The 21,027-nt window shown below is 41.0% G+C and overlaps 1 protein-coding gene across 1 annotated transcript in view; it reads right to left on the bottom strand.

The window, feature by feature from the left end:
* Nucleotides 1-200: 200 nt before the first annotated feature.
* Nucleotides 201-21,027, bottom strand: part of itga5 (integrin, alpha 5 (fibronectin receptor, alpha polypeptide)) — a 32,347-nt gene continuing 11,520 nt past the window's right edge. The window contains exons 3-30 of the mRNA XM_084916246.1: nucleotides 19,616-19,716; nucleotides 18,941-19,064; nucleotides 18,718-18,779; nucleotides 18,577-18,622; nucleotides 18,331-18,456; nucleotides 18,200-18,244; nucleotides 17,918-17,961; nucleotides 17,652-17,708; nucleotides 16,990-17,042; nucleotides 16,694-16,899; nucleotides 15,643-15,834; nucleotides 15,511-15,556; nucleotides 15,126-15,239; nucleotides 13,736-13,791; nucleotides 13,174-13,331; nucleotides 12,857-12,994; nucleotides 10,450-10,517; nucleotides 8,879-9,029; nucleotides 8,681-8,773; nucleotides 8,028-8,107; nucleotides 7,797-7,877; nucleotides 7,589-7,694; nucleotides 7,132-7,290; nucleotides 6,431-6,538; nucleotides 3,685-3,798; nucleotides 2,978-3,079; nucleotides 2,727-2,849; nucleotides 201-2,604 (exon numbers count right to left, since the gene is read on the bottom strand). Coding sequence (XP_084772372.1) covers nucleotides 2,521-2,604; nucleotides 2,727-2,849; nucleotides 2,978-3,079; nucleotides 3,685-3,798; nucleotides 6,431-6,538; nucleotides 7,132-7,290; nucleotides 7,589-7,694; nucleotides 7,797-7,877; nucleotides 8,028-8,107; nucleotides 8,681-8,773; nucleotides 8,879-9,029; nucleotides 10,450-10,517; nucleotides 12,857-12,994; nucleotides 13,174-13,331; nucleotides 13,736-13,791; nucleotides 15,126-15,239; nucleotides 15,511-15,556; nucleotides 15,643-15,834; nucleotides 16,694-16,899; nucleotides 16,990-17,042; nucleotides 17,652-17,708; nucleotides 17,918-17,961; nucleotides 18,200-18,244; nucleotides 18,331-18,456; nucleotides 18,577-18,622; nucleotides 18,718-18,779; nucleotides 18,941-19,064; nucleotides 19,616-19,716 — 2,837 coding nt within the window. The 3' untranslated portion in view covers nucleotides 201-2,520. The remainder of the gene's footprint in view (nucleotides 2,605-2,726; nucleotides 2,850-2,977; nucleotides 3,080-3,684; nucleotides 3,799-6,430; nucleotides 6,539-7,131; nucleotides 7,291-7,588; nucleotides 7,695-7,796; nucleotides 7,878-8,027; nucleotides 8,108-8,680; nucleotides 8,774-8,878; nucleotides 9,030-10,449; nucleotides 10,518-12,856; nucleotides 12,995-13,173; nucleotides 13,332-13,735; nucleotides 13,792-15,125; nucleotides 15,240-15,510; nucleotides 15,557-15,642; nucleotides 15,835-16,693; nucleotides 16,900-16,989; nucleotides 17,043-17,651; nucleotides 17,709-17,917; nucleotides 17,962-18,199; nucleotides 18,245-18,330; nucleotides 18,457-18,576; nucleotides 18,623-18,717; nucleotides 18,780-18,940; nucleotides 19,065-19,615; nucleotides 19,717-21,027) is intronic.

Genomic DNA, 21,027 nt, shown 5'->3' with positions numbered 1-21,027 from the left:
TCCACCTGACATTAAAGGGTCTCCCCAATATGGGGTGAGGATATTCACAATTCTCCATCTTATTAATATTTACAACACCTTTTTGAAAGTCCTGGCTAAGACATGTAAATAACAAAATGAAGAACCCAGTGCTTTCTCCTGATGTAACTGAGGAGGAAGAAGTATAATGATCCCATCATTATAAATAATGATTTTCTGTGTTTCGTTTAAAAAAAAAAAAAAAAAAAAAAAAAAAATTGTCTACTGACTACATTTTAGGATAAAAATAATTTTCCAAACGCAAATTTTGTGGACTATCTGGAAAATTGTATCTATCAGCTACAAGGGGATTTATGAAGAGAATTTAATGAAGCAAACAAATGCATTGCAGACGGTCAGTATGATGCTGTTTGGACAGGTGCAACACCAGAGCACATAAATCACCAAACTAATTCAGCATACCAGAAATGTGCTTGTATTTTTATGAAAATCTATGCTACAAAAAGTGAGATCAGAAAGGTCCTGCAGTGGTGAGTACATATGAAGTGGGAAAAATCCTTGAAAAACAAAAACTTTCACACCTGAAATAATGCTTAGTGAGAAAAAGCAAGTGAACCACCAACAAAGGATTTGGCTACATGTTCATCACATACCTTCACACGTAAAAGGTCTGATTTATCACAAATCAATCACAAACAAAACATAAATCAAAAGAAAGCACTGTAATATTAAAACGAGTGAATATAAATATTGCACTTCCAAACAACATGTAGTTCCCAGTGCCTAGCTGTCATCCCTTTGTTAGAGGTATTTATGCTATCAATTTTAAAAGTAACGCAGAACTGGTTAAGCTCAATTATCTCAAACTACTGATGTGATTGGCATAAAAAGGACTAGGCAGTGGGAAAGGTAATAAGACAAAAACAAACATTCATAAATATACCATCCACACAAATGCATGTATTCATGAAATCTCGCATGTATACATGTAAACACACACAACTGGAACGGTAACTGACAAGCACTAAGTATTTACATTAAGGACACATTAAACTTATGCATATGTCAAAAGAAACCAACACGAGGCATTTTAATGTTGTGTCCTTGCAGCCTCTGGGTGTGGGATGGCTTCAGCTACTTCTCATTTTAAGCATGGGCAGCATTTACACAAAAAAGAGAAAAAAAAAAAGAATAGAAAAATACAGTATCTCACAGCAACACACATTTTATGCTGAAAAAGAATCATTCTGCCTTCAGCCTACTGTCAAGGCTACAGGATTGCTGATTGTCATGTCTTCAGTTTAAAAAAAATATATCATTATATGCTTATTTCCTCCACCGTAAGCACAATTTGCTTCATTTAGGCTTCCATCTTGAATGAACCCAATCCAAACAAAGCAGGAGTAATGACATTAAAAATAAAACTAAATCTTGAGAACACTGCGTTTTGACAGAAGCACCACACTGCTTCAGGCCTTACATGAGGTTTCACAGGTCTGTGGTGGTTCCAGTCCCATCCCAGTCGACTACACAACAATGACATTGCCAGCACTGGTAACTCTCGACTCAAACATACAGGATTTAAACAAAGTGATCAGTAGGAGTCAAATTCAGAACTCAAAGGAAGGTCAGTCAGTCTTTGGTGTCTTTGGAATAATATCAGTAGATTTCCTTTGAGTGCAAAAACAACTTAACCCGGCACTGTCCACCAACCTGAGGCAGAGAGAGATCAGTTCCATGGTCGGGTGAGAAATGTCCATCTATGCATTTTTTTTAAATTTACGGAGTTGTGGAGTGGTGGAGCATATCCCAGCATGCACTGGGCAAGAATCAGCACCTCTGAATAGTTGGGATTTAAAATTACTTAAATTTTAGCAAAGGAATTACAATTAGCTATGAAATCTGAGCTTTAAAACAGGTTTTGTTGTTAAATATTTGTCGATGTAATGTTGCCTTTACTAAAGGCAGATAAACAGTTTTCTAATTTTTTGTCAATTAAATGTGTTTAGGAGATATCAGAATACTTTCAGGCCTCAGCAGGCAGCATAATTCACAGCTCCTAGATGCCACAAGCAACATGTGGCCATATCCTGTCAGAGGCAGCAATCATATCAGATCATTAGCACCAATATAAGGCAGTTACAGGGAAATAACAAAATGATCCATACCAAGAATCCATAAAATTAAACCCATCTTGCTGCATCTGCAGGTTGACGGTAGCCTGCATTTCTTCTGCAGTCGTTTTTTGTTGTACAGTCCAATGTTAGCCTTATGCATTGACACAAGTTCCATTTGATAACAGTCCAACCCTGCCAGCAAAAAAGACATAAATTAAAAATAGAAAAAGAAAACATTCATTTGGCTTTGAGATCTTTGGAGTTTTGTCTTCCTCTAGTGCAGCACAGTGGAGTTCCAGTAGTCTTTCTTTCTTATAACTCTTCAACTGCTTTTTTTTTTAAAATCCACTCTACATATTCCACCACAATTCTCCGTTGCAATCATATGGCCAGGTACTGTGGTTTTGGTAGCTTTGGTGGTCTTTTAGGCCTCAGAGGCAGCCTGCGGTTTGAGTTCCGCTTTCTCCATGGCAGTGCCGTAAGGGTCAGATCGTTTGAAGAAGCCCAACTGCAAGAAAAAAAAACATTTCAGAAATGCAGGAAACATAAATGAGAACAGACAAAATCACATTAATTGATCTTTCAGATCAAAAGCATGCTATGATTCTTTTATATCACAGCAGTACTCACTCTGTATAAGATGTATATGAGAAGAGCCAGAAGCAGTAAACCAGCCAGAATAGCCAAGATGATGATCCACAGTGGAACTGAGTTCTCGATATCCGGCTTGTTCCAAACCACTGGAGTCACCACCTGAGGATGACAAGACAAGATGTCTTCTTCCAAACTACAACAATACAAAAATATGTACTAAAAATATAGATTTGTGTGAAATGAACAAGTTATAATAAATTGAATAACTTAATAAACACATTAAATACCTTTTTGTTTCCACTGGGAAAAAGTTTAGGCTGGATTGCATATGGCATCTTCTTCACACGGTATTCTGCCAGGCACTCCAGCACATATTGCTTATAAGCTCTCTGAAGAAGAAAATATTACAAATTACATTCAAAATGCATATAATATACTAGTTATACACTAGGTGGCGACATTGACCATGAGCATCTCCCTACGAAAAACCCTTTAGCATTCCTACCCTATGAGAAGCTGTGATAACCAAATATTAAATTTTCAGTACATACCACATAGATGGGAATCTGTGTATTTTAGACATGACAAACACTGGTAGAAGCTGCAGTATGAACACCAGTGTGGAGCAAACTGCTTCCTCAGAAAGCAACCGTTGTCTCATTTGTTTAGGCAAATATGCGTAACTGGCAATACTGTTAACTGATTTAGAGCTGCTGCTGAGTACAAATTGATCACAACCAAACACGTCTTACTGACAACTCCAACTATTTGCCTTTCCTAGCAGCACATTTGAGGTCGAGTCTCAGTGTTATTTTAATAACGCTTTAATAAAAATGGCTTCTTACTTCCTGCCAGAGCCTGACATGAGAAAATATACAGCCACTGGTAGGGGAAGATCAATTTATCACTGTATTTTGTCTTATGTTTGGAAGATATGTAAAATGTACAGTATGTGTGGGGGGAGTTTGTATGGCAAGGTTCTTCCCCCACAAACCTCAGTGAAGGTCTCAGCCCAGACACGGGATCGCATTTTAAGGATAGCTGTAGTCCCCTTCTGCAGAAGACCCACATTGCATTCAACTTTCCAGCAGTCCACAGTAGAGCAGTTCTGTGCAAACAGAGAGAATGCCATCGTTATGATGCGGTTTGCGATGTTAAATACATTTCAAGCCATTTTGTGCGAGAATAGCATCTCAAAAAATGTTATTCCCACTAAACTTAAATAATATGACAGAGCCTAAATTCAAGTGGAAGTTATTAAAGCAAATCTAAAAACTAGCAGAACAGATAAATAAAAGCCGGTGGAACAAATATACAAATATAACAAAGAACCCAATGTTATGATCCCTATTGCACGCCTGCTTCGAATTAGATTGAAGGAATGTCATGAGACTGTAAAAATGCAGCATGCACCACTCGCCACATTATTGCCCAACCACTAAAACCAGCCCATTTTTCTCAAGACTGTAGAGTACACAATCTTAATTAGATCCCCATAGTGCAGCTTGATACATTTAACATTTTAAAACATGCGCACACTCTGTTTTAAAGGTACTGTAGCCAGACCACCCCCAGACTGAGAGGTTTCGGCGGGTTTCCTGCGGGAACGCATTAGTTTACTTATTACACAGAGAAGGGCAAAAGTAGGAGAAGAGGGTACCCGCCTAGTTCCTTTAGGCTCAGTCTTAGACAGACTTAATAATTATTCAGACAGACAGAGAGCATATCAGTCTGCTTCCGTTCGGTAGTCATGCTTGATGCCCAAGGGCAGCAGGGCCTCAAAGGTTTGTGAAAATGACATGCACATGGTCGAATGCCAAAGATGCCTCAGACCCAGTTCCCACATATATCCTCACTGTCAGGATTATGTGGTCAAGAGCTGGATCATGGAGGCATGGATCCTTAATAAAATGACAGTTGAGCTTGAAAACACAGCTACTGTACGGAAGCGGTCTGCAAAGTTTTACAATTACGCTTCAATGGTGCTATAATAAATTAGGTGGTTTTGAATCAGAGTGTTGATCAGGTAAAACTACTGTTAACTGCAGCCATATTTCAAGTAAGATAATGAGAGCATTTGGTAAGGTAAAACATAACAGAGCTATTAAATACGTGGAAGCCCTTTTTCATATATGACATGCTTGATGTTAGATTTATAATTAGTTAATCTTGAAGCTGACAGTTACCGTTGCTGGTTAAAAAATATGGCAGTCATTCATCATTAATAAGGACAGAATTAAGACTAATACGCACACAAGTCTACAGTCAGTATGTTAATAGATTGTTCTTTGGTTCAGCCTCTGATAAAGATAAACATCTGCCAGGTATCCCAACTTGGTAAACCCATGAGGTTTTAAAGGCCTTAAACATACGTGTAAAGCACTCGGCCATTATTAGCCTACAAATTTTTTCCATCCTTCCATTTTCTTAGCAGCTTGTCCAATTTAGGGTAGCGAGGCGGCTGGAGCCTATCCCAGCTGTCATAAGACAAGAGGCGGGGTACAACCTGGACAGGCTTGCAGTCCTTCGAAAGGCTAACACAGAGAAACAGGCAATCATTCATGCTCACATTCACATCTACGGACAATTTAGAGTCACCAATTAACCTAACATGCAGGTCTTTGGACTGTGGGAGGAAGCTGGAGTGCCCAGAGAGAGCCCACACAAGCACAAAGAGGACATGCACAGAAAAACCCCAGTCGTCTGGTATCTTTGAACCAAGAAGTCCTGCTTTTAGCGAGCAGAAAAGTCTGTAAAGTGGTTTCAAATGTATTACATGTGCTAGAACAATAAGATCTACCACTATTATCTTCAAAGAGCGCCCCATTCAGTGCCACTGAATGTTGCATGTCCCACAACACAGTGAAAGTGAGGCCATTTTAAACAAATCAAAGTAATTTGGAAGTCTTTTGAGTTTTGGTGCAGTTAATCCCAGTCCTTCAAAAACTAAACAATTCTCACCATCTCACCTTCTCTGACCACAAAACAGTAACGCACTCTGATCAAGACTTGCGCTGAATGGAGATGTCTATTCTCTCAGGCATAAGGAAAAAGTGCAGACACAAGAGAAACAGGAGAAAGGGCTGCTTCATACTAGAGTGTCATTGGACATGCTTGATAAACGACCACAGTTAGGAGAGACGGGCACAGAGACAAAGACTTCTTTGGTAGAGGCAGGTAACCACAGACAGAGGGAGATAGAGCAGCTACCTACAGCTGGGTGGATCAATAGGACCAGTGTGTGGGGGCTGAGCAGGCTTATAACACCCAGAGCCAAAAATTAGAGACAAGTCTGTGAACTAAGCAGTGCATCACAGTCAAAAAGCCTCCCATGCCTTTTTCCCCACCACTACTAAAGGCTCTTTAATGTTAATCACCACAATGGGACAAGCCTGTAACCTCTGACCCCTCCCTTTTAACGACATCATAACCTAATTTCCCGTCCCCAGAGCCTCATGTAGGAGCAGGGCCAGTGTCACCAAAACAGGGTCGCATTTATACACAGAAAAGCATCAAATCTATAGTTTCAAATATAAGTTTATGTGTGGTGCAAAAATGGATTTACTTCGATCATCATACTTACTCCAAACTAAACTAAAGCTTGTCATTCCTTTGCTTTAAAGACACTATCACAATCAGTCCCCGACTGCTAGACTCCACCTTTTTGTCCGACAGGGTTCATTCATGCATAAAACATGTTGCTCTTATAGAATGTGACAATTTCCCTCTAAGTGCCTTACCAGGTTAGTCAAATGAGCAAGCTGATTCTTGTGGACGTCCCTCCTCTCGAGGCGATGCTCATGGCCCTTTAGCGCCAGAATAGGTGACTCTGTGGATGAGCGCTGGAGCTAAAGGAAAACAGAAACACACCAGCCACCCATTAGAACAACACAGATACTGACCTCACTAGGCAGAAAAGTGCACCACCCTTTCTGTCAATATAAGACCTAATGTTAGCATGACCCTGAGGCTTTTTGTCATTAATCAGAAGCATGTGAGCTCTACTCCTTATGGATTCCCATGGAAATACACCATACTTAGCAATTCACTAGGGGGTGGGAAAAACATTAGATCACAGCTAAGACAGATGACCACTCACAGCTCTGCTCAACATCTGTCAAACGTCACATGTAAACACAAACAACCACACTAAAATGTTTTGCCCACAAAATCCCCAAGTTACAACTTAGTATGAGGGGGTGTTGTAGATGAATGAGTGTGTTGCTGGGTGAGGTGGTTCATCAAGCTGTGCTGAGCATAGGGAAGAGTTTGAACTTCAAAGCAGTGGTGGGGAAAGTGTCCTGGGTGGAGTCGAGATTCAGGGTGGAGAAGGTGGGTGTGGGCCAACCGTTGGGAATCACACAGGGAAATGATGGGAGATCTTCACTCTCTGACTTTGCCTCATTTGACCCTGAGAGGTGTTCATCTGAATGTCACTCACTTTAAGGTTTCGGTGGTTCATGTTTTTGTCAGCTGTGCAGTTAATGGGGCCTTCAGTGGAGAACTCCAGAGGGTAAAGGAGAGTTTGACCTTGGACACGGAAAGGGCAGCGCAGCTCAAGTAGGGTGTGGCTGATCCTACTAGGGCCATTGTTCACAAGCTGGAAAAAGGAGTGAAAAAGAAACATTTTACTATATCAAACATTAAAAAAAACTGTAAGAGTCCCCTTAAGTTTTTCATTTGTTTCTCCAAGCAGTTTCTTTCCCATGCTGAAATATTAATATCTGGTGTACTTTTTTTAATCTACAAATCCATGGATCTGCACTGGCGCAAATCCCACCGTGTGATCTGGTTTTCCTCCTCTGTTTTCCTCCTCCTTCTTTTTTTTAAACTATAATATCTGCTTTCCAACCCAATCTGCTCAACCCCACTGAGCATGCACAGCTAACATCGATTACCTCATAGATGTGTTCCACGGCAGGCCCAACGTCCACCTCCACGTTGTAATTTTTGGTCAGTTTCCAGTTGGCCGGCGGAAAGAAGACCTTATCTGGTCGAGACACACTTAAAATGGGAAGGAGGGGTATGAGAGTATGTGTAGGGAGGCACTAGGGATTTAATGAAGTCACAAAAGCACGAATGGGGGAATTCTAACACTCAGCTCACCCCTGTAGAATGACATCAGCCTTAACAATCACCTCCAGCTTGCAGGCTACAACCTCACTATGGGAATTATTCTCATTTTTACTGTAGAAACAGAGAATGGAAAAAAAAAAAGATCTGATTAGCTGATGTCATTTGAGAGTTGTGAAAATCAGTACTATTAAATCAGAAGTAGTTGATATTGTGTACACTTTTTCTATTTTTTCCTGTGTTGGTGATCACATGAAATTGTACCTGCGGATTTGCGCCTCGAACTGAATCGTTTTGTGTGTGTCCTTCAGCCGTGGCACTGTGAAACGTAGGCCTGCCCAAAGCTAAGGAAAGAAAGTTCAGACATATTAACATCCTCTGAATTTTTTCTCATTACAAGTAACAGAGAAAAGGAAAGGACCTAATAGACCCAATCTAAAAATTACTGACTGACTGCTTGAGCATGTAGCAGCACAAAAATGTGACTTCTTGTTCCTGTGCTGCACATTATTAAGGGGTCATTTCAGATCCATTTACAATAAAGAAGTCTTTTTGTCACTTTGAGTTAACATGTAGCCAACTGTCTTGCACCGCAAACCTATTAAAAACATGCTGACTTGTGACTCAATCAATAAAAAAGGGAACCAATAGAACAAATGTAGCCTGTACTTCCTGCCACACCATTTCCTGATACACGTTGACTTTTCCTGTGCTGTCCACACCCAAAATGAAGACCGCATCACTTCCTTTTTTAGTTTCTATGAACTGATAACTGATACATTAAATTTCAGATACTATTTATATGTCCTATGTAAACAAAACAAGCAAACAAACAACCTCGTTTGTGCCACAACACTTAAACTTCTTAAGCACTGAGCTAAAAGAGAAAGACAGCCAAAAGACAACATTGCTCCTACATTGGTGCCCGACTTCATTGGGTTCCCCAAATCACAGCTGAGGTATCGGGTCTGGTTCTCCGTCTCATAGCTGCAAGTCAGCTGGGTCAAGGTCTGGAAAAGAGGACAGACTGGTCAAACCACATCGAAAGAAAATCATCAAGATTAAAGTCCTAATAGTCCCAAAATCAGGGTGTCAGTTTGATTGTTTCTATTCACCTCATTATTGCGGGCAATGCCAATGTAGTCAGCTTCAGGGGGCAGCACCACATACAGGTCTGCTTCATACGCCCCTCCCTCACCCTCATTCCTGGCATTGAATGTCAAGGTCAGTGAGTTGTCATCACCAAGGTAGACTTCCTTCCTGTCACTGAGGACCCAAGGAAAAAAAAATACAAAACAAAAAAAACCCCAAATGATTAGTTGGGTCACTAGATAAATACCTCCATAAATAAACATGGATTAAGTTGTTTTCCAAGTAAACAAGGCCATTCTTTGTTCCCATTTGCTGGCAGTGGAACAGGCAATAAATTGCAAATTGCTCTAATAAAACTAATATAACTGCATGCACTGTGCTTATAAGATCTATTTTATTTAGAACCTGGCTGCAAAAATGCAACAATTAGATTAATCTCAAAATAGCCCACTTTACATAATTTTTTTCCCCATGTGATATTAAAGACATACAAAAGGCGCAGAATTATAAAACATCTCCCATTTATTGCTTTTTCTCACTCCCTACACCTTCCTCCAAAGCTAGGCACAAAGAGAAATTCCACAAGAAGGGCCACAAGGGCACTTTTAATTAAAGTCTATTCTCATAAAAGCAAGAGACAGCAAAAGGGAGACGAGTTATAAAGCCGATCCTCTGCTGGCCAAAGATTCAGCTGGGGCCTGATTTTAACTGACGTGGCACTTTTTAAAGCAAACAAAGCCTCGAAATTAGAAAACACCACAAAACCCTAAAGACTTCCCTGAGGGACCCTTGGTCTAACAGGTTATGTGATTTGGCAGCGGAATAGAAAAAAAAAAAAAAACATTGTACAAATGTTGGATACTTTTTTCTCTGAAATTCCACTAAATCATGACCATCTGATCACCCCCTCCAACAACTATTAGGCTGCCATAATTTACTGCAGAGCAGACGAAAATCAACAAAGTATTATTTTAATTGCAATAATCACACTTTCTGCGTCTGGGTTTCTATCGGATGGGGCGCAGCAGAATCCCAGCAGGTTGTTCCATATGTAATAGATAAGTTATACATTGGGGAAAATGGGGTCAGATGGTAGATAAATATAGGAATGTGAAATCAAAATGACAGAGCAGAGAAGGGAGTATCAGGGAGGCAGTTATTTTTGAGAAAACTGCTAACAGATTTCTCGAATCAAAGTGTAGCGGGGATGGCGATGAAGACAGGGTTGGGCCTCTTGCAAACAGATTCCTTTCATCTTTTCTGTCTTTCCCCCTTTAGCGTTTGTCACAGCACCTGTGGAGCTGAGCCATTTCCTGCTTTGTTTTGTTTTTAACGAATGGTGCCCCTACTGTACTGCAAAATTGTAGCTATTAACACTCATAATGTGGTTTAAACTAAACAAAAAGTAGAGAACAAGAATAAGTCTGTAAAGGTCTTTAGGTCTTTAGGGTCTCTTTTTGCATAGCGGAGGTGAAAATTTCAGTGTCTGTAATCCTGTTCAGGGTTCACTGTGTAATATCCATTGAACTTTATTCTATTTTCTAAAACCTATATGCTCTGGGATTTTTAGCAACAGCTAAGGAAAAAGACTCACCCGCTAACTGCCAGCTTCAAGTCAGGAACACAGATGTTGTCCTCTCCACAGTCCAACAGAATCTGTGCCTAGAAGATATAAATTGAAGATGATAAAAGTCCGAATATAGAGGTGCAGGCCAACATCACACAGTAGGTTGTGACACTTATTCTACACGTGAAGAGAATTAGGTACACAAGGTAAATCACAAGATCTGTTTAAGGAAGAGAACAAGATGAGTGTAGCAAGATGCAACATGCAGTATGACTAATATATTCCACCACCTGTCTCTGGACCACCACCCAAGATGCACACACACCTGGACTGCAACCCCTCTTATTTACAAGACATCATCACTACACATCAGACAGCTAAAAACACAGAGACAATAACTGCCTCAGTGAGGTCATGACAGGAACAGACAGCCTGATGAGCCAGCTGTCCAGGCACGCACGTGCTTTCTGTTTGCAATGTAAAACAGGGGGAGATTATAAACAGGGTGCAGATCAGAGCCCGTACAAAAGAAGATACTCCTATGGAGCTGAGCACAAAGCAGCCAGCTCCTAACTCTAACCAGTGTCCCACATCACAGCGCTATGTGGTAAACCGCGCCTTCACCACACACTACACCACTGTGGAGCATGATCAAATGCAAAGGGAGAAGCCTACAGCCTAAAGGAACTTGCTGAGACATAAGATATCTCTGTTGACCTGACAGCAGGAGGGATGGTTCAGAGATTACAGTGGAGGGAAAGACAAGAAAGGAGCAGAAACACTGCCGGATAAGTGGATGACCGCTGAACGTGTGGCAGGGAAAGCTCTGTGGATTGCTAAATTGCATCTCGCCGTGACTATGACAGTGTGATGATGTTCATGACGATAAAGACAATAAATAGAAATAGAGGAGAAGATTAGAGAGAGCCAAGAACCCCCCTTGTCATTACACCATCTAGGAGCTCTAATTATGCACACCATGGTAACCAGCATGCTAACTTGGCCGCATGTGCACCCCAGCTCATATGTCTGTTTGGGGCAGGAAAACAACATTCGTACCACCATTACTGTACTTAAACAACATCAACACTGACATCAGCATGTGACATAATGAGTCCAAGTATCATTTGGCAAAAACAAAACACAACCTTGGCAACATGACTGGAGCACATTCATCAAAATCATATTCAATTGGTCAGATGACTTTGTTTTAAGAACAAGGAGGGCATTGATTCACAATTTCAGCCGGTTCCAAGTTCTCCAAAGGTGGCTGCAACTTGAATCTTTACTGGCATGCATACAAATGCATGCTATGTGCAAGACGAGCGATGCGATAGCAATTAATAGATCCATCATAATGCCACAAATCTTCACAGATACATGTGGAAAATGTTAGGATGAGAGAGTGAGACTGCGCTCGGCGCATCAGCTGCCTTTCATTCGCACTCCAGCTTTGAGAGAGTACGAACTTGGCAGAGTCTATGAACTGGTATATCGCCTGCCACAAATTCTCAAAGCATGTGTGGAAATCAAGAGGGCATCATGTATCTATTCTAGGCCAAGGCTGTGGTATAATAGTCACCATACTCTGTTTGTATACCGTTATATTCATACAGAGTAAAGCAAAATTAATTAAATTTGTTGGCAGTCTGACACCACTCCTACTCTGCTTTTATACATTCAAAGAACGGATTCAGGTTTATGGCTAATTATTTCTCTCAGGCTTGTCTCAAGGTCTTGGTACAGCAGTAGACCACATCTGTTGGAGGCCCAAAAGCTTTGATATTTAGGAAAGAAAAACAGCAGTGACAAGGTCCAAAAGGAAAAAAGAGAAACACACAAGGGCAGAGAACGAAAAAGAAAGAGATGGAGATCAAACTAGACTGATTGCTATTCCCCTAATGCTCCAATCTGGTGGCTGTTGCTGAATTAAACATATGGTGCGTGCTGTGCCACAGCTGAAAAGATGCCTTCATGTAGAAATGCTGAGACACTTCAACCAGAGGGGCCAACATTCTGTCCGTGCCCCTCCCTGAAATATTGACCATCCTTCTGTGCCTGCAGCTCTGAAAACACTCACCTCAGTAGCTAAGCAGGCCAAGAGCTACTCCTGCTGGGACAAGGAAACACGCCACTGTACATGTGTCTCACATTTTCATTTTGAAAACAACTTTCCAGACACCCTGGATCTCTTCCCAGCCGACAAAGAAAAGATTCACACTTTCATCATGAACAGAAGAGTCAGTAAGGAGTTGGCCAGTGATTACTGAATGATAGCGGAAAGTGCAATCGAGAGATCAGAGAGAATGAGTTGAAGGAATCTCAGTCGCACATGCAGATTATTAGTGAACTTACTATATAATAATTTAAACAGCTCTGTAGATATCCGGGTTAATTAACCTAGCTGATAGAAGTGTAGTTCACGTCAAAGTACCTTTTGCTCAATTATGTGTGTGGTCTGATAGTTGAGGATGGGCCGCAGGCCGTGGGAGTCAGCTGCAGCTTTTGGGTCCAAGCTGAAGTTCAAGGCCACATAAATAGAGGAGAGTTTATCTCTGAACTCCTTCTCATCCTACAGTGAGAAAAACACATTTTGTGTCATACCACTGTGCAATTTGACTGTTCAAAAGTGACACAGAAACACAACTATAAAATGACTACAGCTATTAGTTACACTTCACTTATATGCAGTTTTTCAATAATGATTCTAAGCTTAAATGTCATTTTTTGTTAGAGAAAGAGAGGACATACTCTTAGATAGATCCTTTTATGCTGGCACACTCGCTCTCCGTGGTTCAGCCTCACAGTCATCGGGAGCAAAGGCTGCTGGGAATCCAAGAACAGAGCCCTCTTCACTGCACCTTTCTGCTTGTGCTTATGACTATCAAGCTGCACCTCCACCTGGAAATCTGGAACGCATAACACACACAAATGACCATTCATGGTGTGATGAATGTTCTAGAGTCACAAAGTGACAGGTCTGAAAAGGACCTCCGTAAATACTCTGAAATACACACAACATAGTCAATGGCACATAGAGCTATTGTGTACTGAGGGGGACTAATAATAGATGATAACTAAGAGGTAACGAGGAAAAATGTTGAGGACAGAAGAGGTTAGATCACTCAAGGTGGATCACAAAGGACATTTGGCATGCTGCACTCCCTTTTTGTCATAACAAAGTCTGAAAATCTGCATTAGCTGCCAAAACACTTTAACCTACAGACTGTTATGGATTTAAAACATTACCACTGTTGGCTATTTGACAGTTTCCTTGGTTGTAATAAAATGCAGATGTGGAAAATTGGCTCACCTAAGTTCTTTGGAAGGTGCTTCCCATCAGCAGATATGCAGAAACTCAGGTTGACACTGTTTTGGGAAGAAAGGACAAGGACATGATGAGAGAAGCATATCCATTAATGGCAGAGACTCTGTGTAAATACTGTACACATAAGACACCTCACATGCCCTCCCTTGTTCTCTCGCCTTTTCTCATGGGTGACTTTTTTGTGTGTGTCAGCTCATTACATGGTTCACATTACAAGGCGTGGAGCACACTGAGCTTTCAGTGAATATTATGACAAAAACCACACATGTTTGGAGATAGGCTGGCATAAAACTACTTTTGCCGGCCAGGCTGATAAATCAGTGTGTCTCCGCTTTCCACCCACAGCCCTCCCCACACACAAAGAAATAGCAGAGTTAAGAAGGGTGAAATTGAGCAACGACTCAGGTTTCAGTGCTGACCAGTGAGTGGCTGTCTATATAAGCCTGTAGCTCTCTCCCATGACATCAGCCACACAACATGCCGCCGCTGTCCAAGTCTGCAACCCCAAAACCCCCAACCCCTATCACTAGTAACCCCTTGAAAGAGTCACAGAAAAAAAAATAATGCAAAAGAGAAAAGAAAGACGGATGGGCTTTACCGAAAAAAAGCAAAGTAACAGGAAGAGAGGTGAAAAATGAGAGCAAAAGACAGAGAAAGTGCAAAGCCTCCTTTTGAAGAGTAGCAATAACTTCATATGAATGCTCCTGTGTCTGCCCTTTTCGGCACAACTGTGTGCGCACGCTCACGGGAGTCTACGTGTCCTGATGTTTCCCAGCTGTGTTCCACCACCAAACAATATCTCATTCAAAGCAACTGCAAAACCCTTCCAGCCCCTCCCCTCCCATTATTTCCTCTGCTCTCCTCCCCCCGATCACCAAAATCTCCCCATCACCAGGCAACGTAGCACAATCAAGACATATGTGTATACAACAGTTTCCTTTATGGATCAGCGTGTAGAGGGGGGGGGGGAGCCGAAACAGGAGCACAGTGTCAACCGTGTCGAGCAGCAAGCTACCGTGGTCTCCTTCCTCTAGGGTTTTTCTTTTTTTTTTGGAGCTGGATACTTTGCACAGTTAGATCAGGCTGAAAACTGCAAACAATGCTTCTTTCTATTCAACTTTTTTTCTCTCTCCACTCCACAAAATAAAGCGTGTTATATGAAGACAATCTGAAAATAGGTCAGATAAGAGCAGTCCTCAGAATACCATCACTGTGTAAAGGATATTCTTTATCAAAACTTCCTATTATGATAGAAATGTTTATGCATGGGGGAAATGGGGAAGCCCATGTCTCTACAGTTGGGTCAAATAAATACAAAAGTGAAGAGCTGCAGGAAACAGAGTGTTCTGTAATTCTGGACCGTCTCAATACTCACCAGGAAACGGGAATGCTGGAGTTTCCAGTGGTGAGAATGCAGTTCTTCTCCTCAGGATTAATCATGGTGGGGGAAACTGTCAGCGAGGCACTGGTGTTGACTATCGGCCGGGATCTGTAGGCAACAACAAGAATGCTGATTGAAGACACAGTCATCAGATATTACAGTTTCCACTTTAAGTGCTTTATACATTAGCTTCAGATTTTGGAAACTCTATTTCTCTGTCTTTCCTTTTGTGTTGTTTTGACACTATATCTGTAGAGTGACCAAACATTTATCTTGGCATACCAGGCAGACGAACACAGCCATGCTTTTTTTCCCCCAGAATTAATTTTGGAATTTGACTTTTCAATCAAGCAAAAACATACATAAAAATAAAACATACCTATATAGAATAGCCTTATTAATACCAAAAGCTCCAACAATGAGATCTGAGGAAATTAAGAAAGATAAATTAAACACACAAAAAAAAAATAAAACGTTAATGATGCTCATTACAAATTTCATCCTCACTTACCTGGGTATCCGTTCATGTCCAGGTCCTTAGCACCTCTGAGGGCAAATCCAAAGCTAGCAGGAATAGTCCCTGCAGCCCACTGCCCCCTAATCACCTGAGATGGCTTTTGTCTGAGTCCTTCTGAGTATCCATTATAAATATAAACCAGTCCCTGCTGATCTTCTCCTCCAAATGGACAGCTGATAGCCACATCTTGCAGGGGGGGAAAAATTAAGATTTAGAGAAAGAAACTAAAATCACAGAGCACTTTATTTACAGTTTCAGCTGTTTTTCACTACAAAATGAATATGCATCCTTTACTTAAATAGCCTATGTAGATTTCCTTGCTCTCCAAAGTGTTGCAAATGTTTTGAAATTGCACAAAGAAGCCACTTAAGATGCAAAACTTTTTTTCTTTGACATAAGGACACTGGGGTATTTAGAAGTCAACCTATGTGATGATGCTCTGTGCAATCTACATAATCTCCAGTTATGTAGGAATAAAACGTCCGGTCCATTTCTGTGATTAAAGCTAAAACTGAATCCTAGCTGATCAGCTCTCATGTTCATCCTCTTATACCAAGATCACTTGATATACTCATCATTGTATATACTGTATCATTTATTGACTATATGCCTTATATTGTGACATAAGCAGCAACACTTAAAGTTCATAACCAATAACTGTTTTATCTTTTAAGCTAAACACTTACGGTAGTTACCATCCATAACAGTCTTTAGGTTTAGCATTATTAGTATTCTAGTTTGGTTCATTCATAAAGTGAAATGTATTGTAGGCTATAAATATTGTTGAAGTCACCAAAGCTATTCGGCTTCATTCTTTAGAGACCATAAGTGGTTCAAGCAAGCACATTTCTACAGAGCGCCATTGTGTTATAGCGTAATCTTCGATATTATAACAAAGCATACAAGCATTCTCAAAGTGTAATGAGAAAAAAGTAGCAACATAATAGATTGTTACTAAATTTCCTTCTTTTAAATTGTTGCCTTATATATCATTTCCCCACATTACCAATTTCTGTCCAACCATATTATAATTCCCTATTCTTACCATTGAAACCATCCAAGTTCAGATCTCCCAATGGTGCAATGGTGCTGCCAAATCTCCCAAACACCTGAGTGCCTGTTAGAGGTAGGCGGGACTCTAGTTTCAAGGGGCTACGCTGGAGATAAATGTAGACTTGGCCCATCTCTTCCAGGCGTCCATGAGAGCTTCGGACCATGAGCATGGGCGCTCCCACCAGCAGGTCAACCATCCTGCAGACAAAAAAGGAAAATCACAAAAAAGAATTTAAAGTCAGATACACTGAAAAATAAAAGAAAGAAAGACAGACAGCTACTACTCACCCATCACTGTTAATGTCAGTTGTGGCCACTGCATACCCAAAATATGAGCCCATCTATTAAAAAAAGGAAAAAGAAAAGGTGTTTCCATGACTTTAAGCATCACATCAACAGAATGCATGATTACAATTTAAGCAGTCCAAAATCCCAAACCCTCACACTGTTAAACTAAACTTCAGGCGTGTTTTCTCTGTTACTAGAACAAAAAAAAAAAATCATAAAGCCTCAAGAAATCACAAAGGCTTGATGGGTTTTACAGGTTGGGTCCAGTGAAGGCCGGTCGGTTCCATTTCTCGTTCAGTTTCTGTCACGATTTTCAGACTACAAAGCACTGCAAAAGCAGTCTCGCCGGAGTGTATGCAAATTCGCTTGTGATTATGTTTGTTCAGCTGAGTCAATCACCAGTGTTGAAATAAGTTGATTGCTTTTCTATTCCCAGAACCATTTGCACAAATTGCAACTGCAACCCCAATAACTGAGCTTTGCAGTATTGTGTTTGCTAGATTTTTGTCTCTATTGTGGTTTGCAGTAGAGGAAATTATTTATGCTTACTATGAATCAACAAATTAAGAGCTCTCATGGGGAGCTGAGCAATAAAAACACAGAGGAAGTGGAGCATTACAGAACTTTCTGTAGTTGGCTCAGGTGGGAGTTTTTGGACTCACCTGCTCTCCAGTGTACTCAGTCATGTTTGTCAGATCTGTACCGTTCAGAATAGACACCTGCAACACAGCAAGCACATATGGTGAACTTTCTTTTTATAGGGTCTAATATAAGCACGATCCATGGAAAGGAATTCACTGCAAAAATAATCCCCACTGTGACAATATCGCTAAAGTTGTTTTCTTTCTTGTATCATTCCCAAGTATAAATCCCAGGCTTCCCATTCTAAATGAAAGCCAAAATGAGAGTGATGATTAAGCGATCTTACCGAACCATAGAGCATGTGTCCTTTTGGAACCCCAGCAACAAAATCTGTGAGACAAAGCAAAGATTTAAAGTGGGAAAAATACGGTTAAAGCCCAGTCAGAGGATAACAGAATTTACTAAAGACATTTCCAGCTCAATAATTATGTAAAATATTGTAAGTGATTTATGTTTATCTTACTACAACTATAACATTCATGTTGCTCTGTAAATGTCTTTAAGTGTTTCACTATTTGTCAACCTCACCTAATGCTGGCAGTGTCTGCTACCTGATTTGTTGACTTACCTTCTACCCCATCACCACTAAATTCCCCAGCTGCAACAGAGTAGCCTGTAGGAAACAGAAAAATTAGCATTCGTGGCAGGTACATGACGATATGTGATTTAGCAAAATTTATAACGTTTTAATTAGCTTACCTTGATAGCTGTCATCTTTCAAAGAATGGGCCTGTTTGGTCTGGATCTGGCCACTCACCGCCTGAATAAAATAGCCTGGATAGTATGCTCTGATAATGTCCTCCTTAGCTGCAGAGATCACTTGACCTAAAATAAGATAAGATAATGATAAGAAAGAAACTTGGAAGGACATACTGAGATTTCTGTGTGTGCGTGTGTGTGTGTGATTTTTGTTTTTGACTTTTGATTGATGCAGGTCCTACATACCTTGCCAGAAATAACTGCCTGGTCCTCCCAGCACCACTTTGCCATCCTAAAAAAAATAACACCTGTGAATTACCTCAGTGGGAAAAAATACAACTATTCAAGAAACCCGTGTTGGTTCACTGACAGAAAATGTACATTTACCTTTGTAAAGTCGGCACTGAATCCTCCCTGGCAGTAACCTTGTCCTGATGGACCACTGATTTCTGAAGGACAAAAGGAGCGGTGTATCATGAAGGACTTACTGTCAGAATAAGTGAAGCATCAACAAATGATATCCAGAAACCATCCAGGAAACAACCATTGGTGTTATCCTGATATATTAAAGCATCCATGCCAATAAGATTTGAAGAGAGGTGATGATTACCTGTACGACAAGGAGCATACTCCACAAAGTTGGTGAAGTTTTCGACAGAGAGGTAGCAGCTTCCTGTAGCATCAGAATGGGGAATATCCTCCTTAGTTCTCCATGAGTAAAGTGGGGCACAAGCCTGCAGTTCACAGGAGTGGGATTGACAAGTAAGAAAAGTGGAGGATTAACAGTGTGTTGATGAACAGGGTGAGCCATTAGGTGGGAGATGTTTTTCCAGTTGTGAAAACCCCCCTGTTGAACTCAGAATGGGTCTCAAGCTGAGGTCAGTGGAGTGTCTCATGTGGGGGTAACCATGTAACTCAACCCAGGTCACAAGCCGTACAATCAGACCAAACAACAGGCAGCTAAACTTTGATGTCACATGGTGTATGTGTGTGGCTGTGAGTACAGTGAGTTGAGACTAGGGGTGAAAATTGGACCTGAATGACAACAACTTAATGGGCAATAATCTAGCCACTTCTCCTAATTTCTAACTAACACAGGATATGTGCAATCACCCAGCCATGAGAGTGAGTCATCACTCAAGTAAAAAGTTTCTCACAGTCGTATATCAGGCCATCAGGCTAGTCTGAAATTCCTGATCTTAACAGCAGAAAGCAACAGCTGAGGTTTTCATCCCTTAAGGAAGATTCTATCATTTTAAATGCATCTCTTTGAAGGCTACCTTACCAGAATTGTGTCACCATGAGACCGGACAGTGGCACCAAACCATTGGTGGGATTTGAAATCAGCTTGGTAATTTGTGTCATTGAGCAAGACATTGCGATCCCCTGGGGAAATAAAGGAAGAGAGAGAGAAAAGAATTTATAGCAGCATGATAACACATGCATTCCTTCAGCTGGACCTCAAGCATCATAACGCTGCCTGCCCCTCCCTTCCAGATTCTTGGAAACATCTGTAAAAACTGGCAGACAACATGCATTATGTTACACTTTCTTCATACAGAGATGATTAGACTTGAAAAGAATGTTATTTCCTACTCGGCCACTGTTCTACAGATAGTAGTTGTGTTAGCTTTTGCCAGGTTTGGACTGGACTGGTGTGGCTTAACCCTGCTGACCCTTTGCCCTGTTTGACCACCTGGACAGTATCACTGATCTCCCACTTTAGTGCTCTGACAGCAGCAGGTGATGCGACAGATGGTCTGGGGAGTCAGGTTTAAACACAACTTTATTGGAAAACAGATGCTACATCTGTGCTGCAATAAAGAACGAAATCCCAACTAATTGATTATGCAAGGAAGACACATATCGCTCATATGAGTGTAGGAGCTGACATCTGTAAGGGGAAGTGCAAATGTGCGTATAAGATCAACCATTCCACGAGTCCTTCACTCATAATCCCCATTCACGCAGACTTCTGCAACCACAGGTGTCTTTCTAAAGAACAGAGCTAGTGTCTGTCAAACAGAACTGGGAGATACTGGGAAAGATCAAGACCCATGTGGATGTGAGGAAGGAATTGTGTATTATATTCACTCTGTCCATGCCTGTCTTCCTTCAGTCTTTCTTTCCAGCCAACTAGGCAGCCTGGAGCTGAGGATGAAGGCCTGCACCATGTCTTTGTGGAAACAGCAAAGGGGCTGGGGTCCAAGGAAAACACACACACTCCGGCCTCGCTTCCTCACAGCAGCTTCTCACTCATCTCTATTTAGGCACCCACTTCACTCTCCCCTTCTCTGTTGTCAGTTTCAACATTATCACTATTTTCCTATTCATTTTTCTTTCACTATCTCACCACAAGGCTCCACAACTGCACAGCCCCTTCTCCCATCTGTTTCCAGGGAGTGATGCCTCCCATCACCCAAGCAGTAAGGAGAGAGAATACAGTTTTTTAATAACCCAAATGTATTTCTGTTTAATCTACATCTCTGGGGCTTTCCTGCTAACAGTATTCATCATGGGCGAGCAGCAGGCTCAAGTGTTCAAAAGAGTGATAAGAAGTGCTTTTGCTGCATGGGCAAAACCCCAACCAGTACTTCAAACAGCTCCTTGTTGCTTTAACTAATCTGCCTTAGCTGCATGGTATGTTTTTTTTTTAACATTTTCTTAACAGAAGGGTTTGTTTGGTCAAGGCAAATG

The sequence above is a fragment of the Perissodus microlepis genome, chromosome 20 (assembly GCF_051167445.1).
Source record: "Perissodus microlepis isolate ML-2025 ecotype Zambia chromosome 20, ASM5116744v1, whole genome shotgun sequence".
NCBI classification, from domain to species: Eukaryota; Metazoa; Chordata; class Actinopteri; order Cichliformes; family Cichlidae; genus Perissodus; species Perissodus microlepis.
The sequence above is the reverse complement of the archived record's forward strand: the minus strand, read 5'-3'. Positions and strand labels throughout refer to the sequence as shown.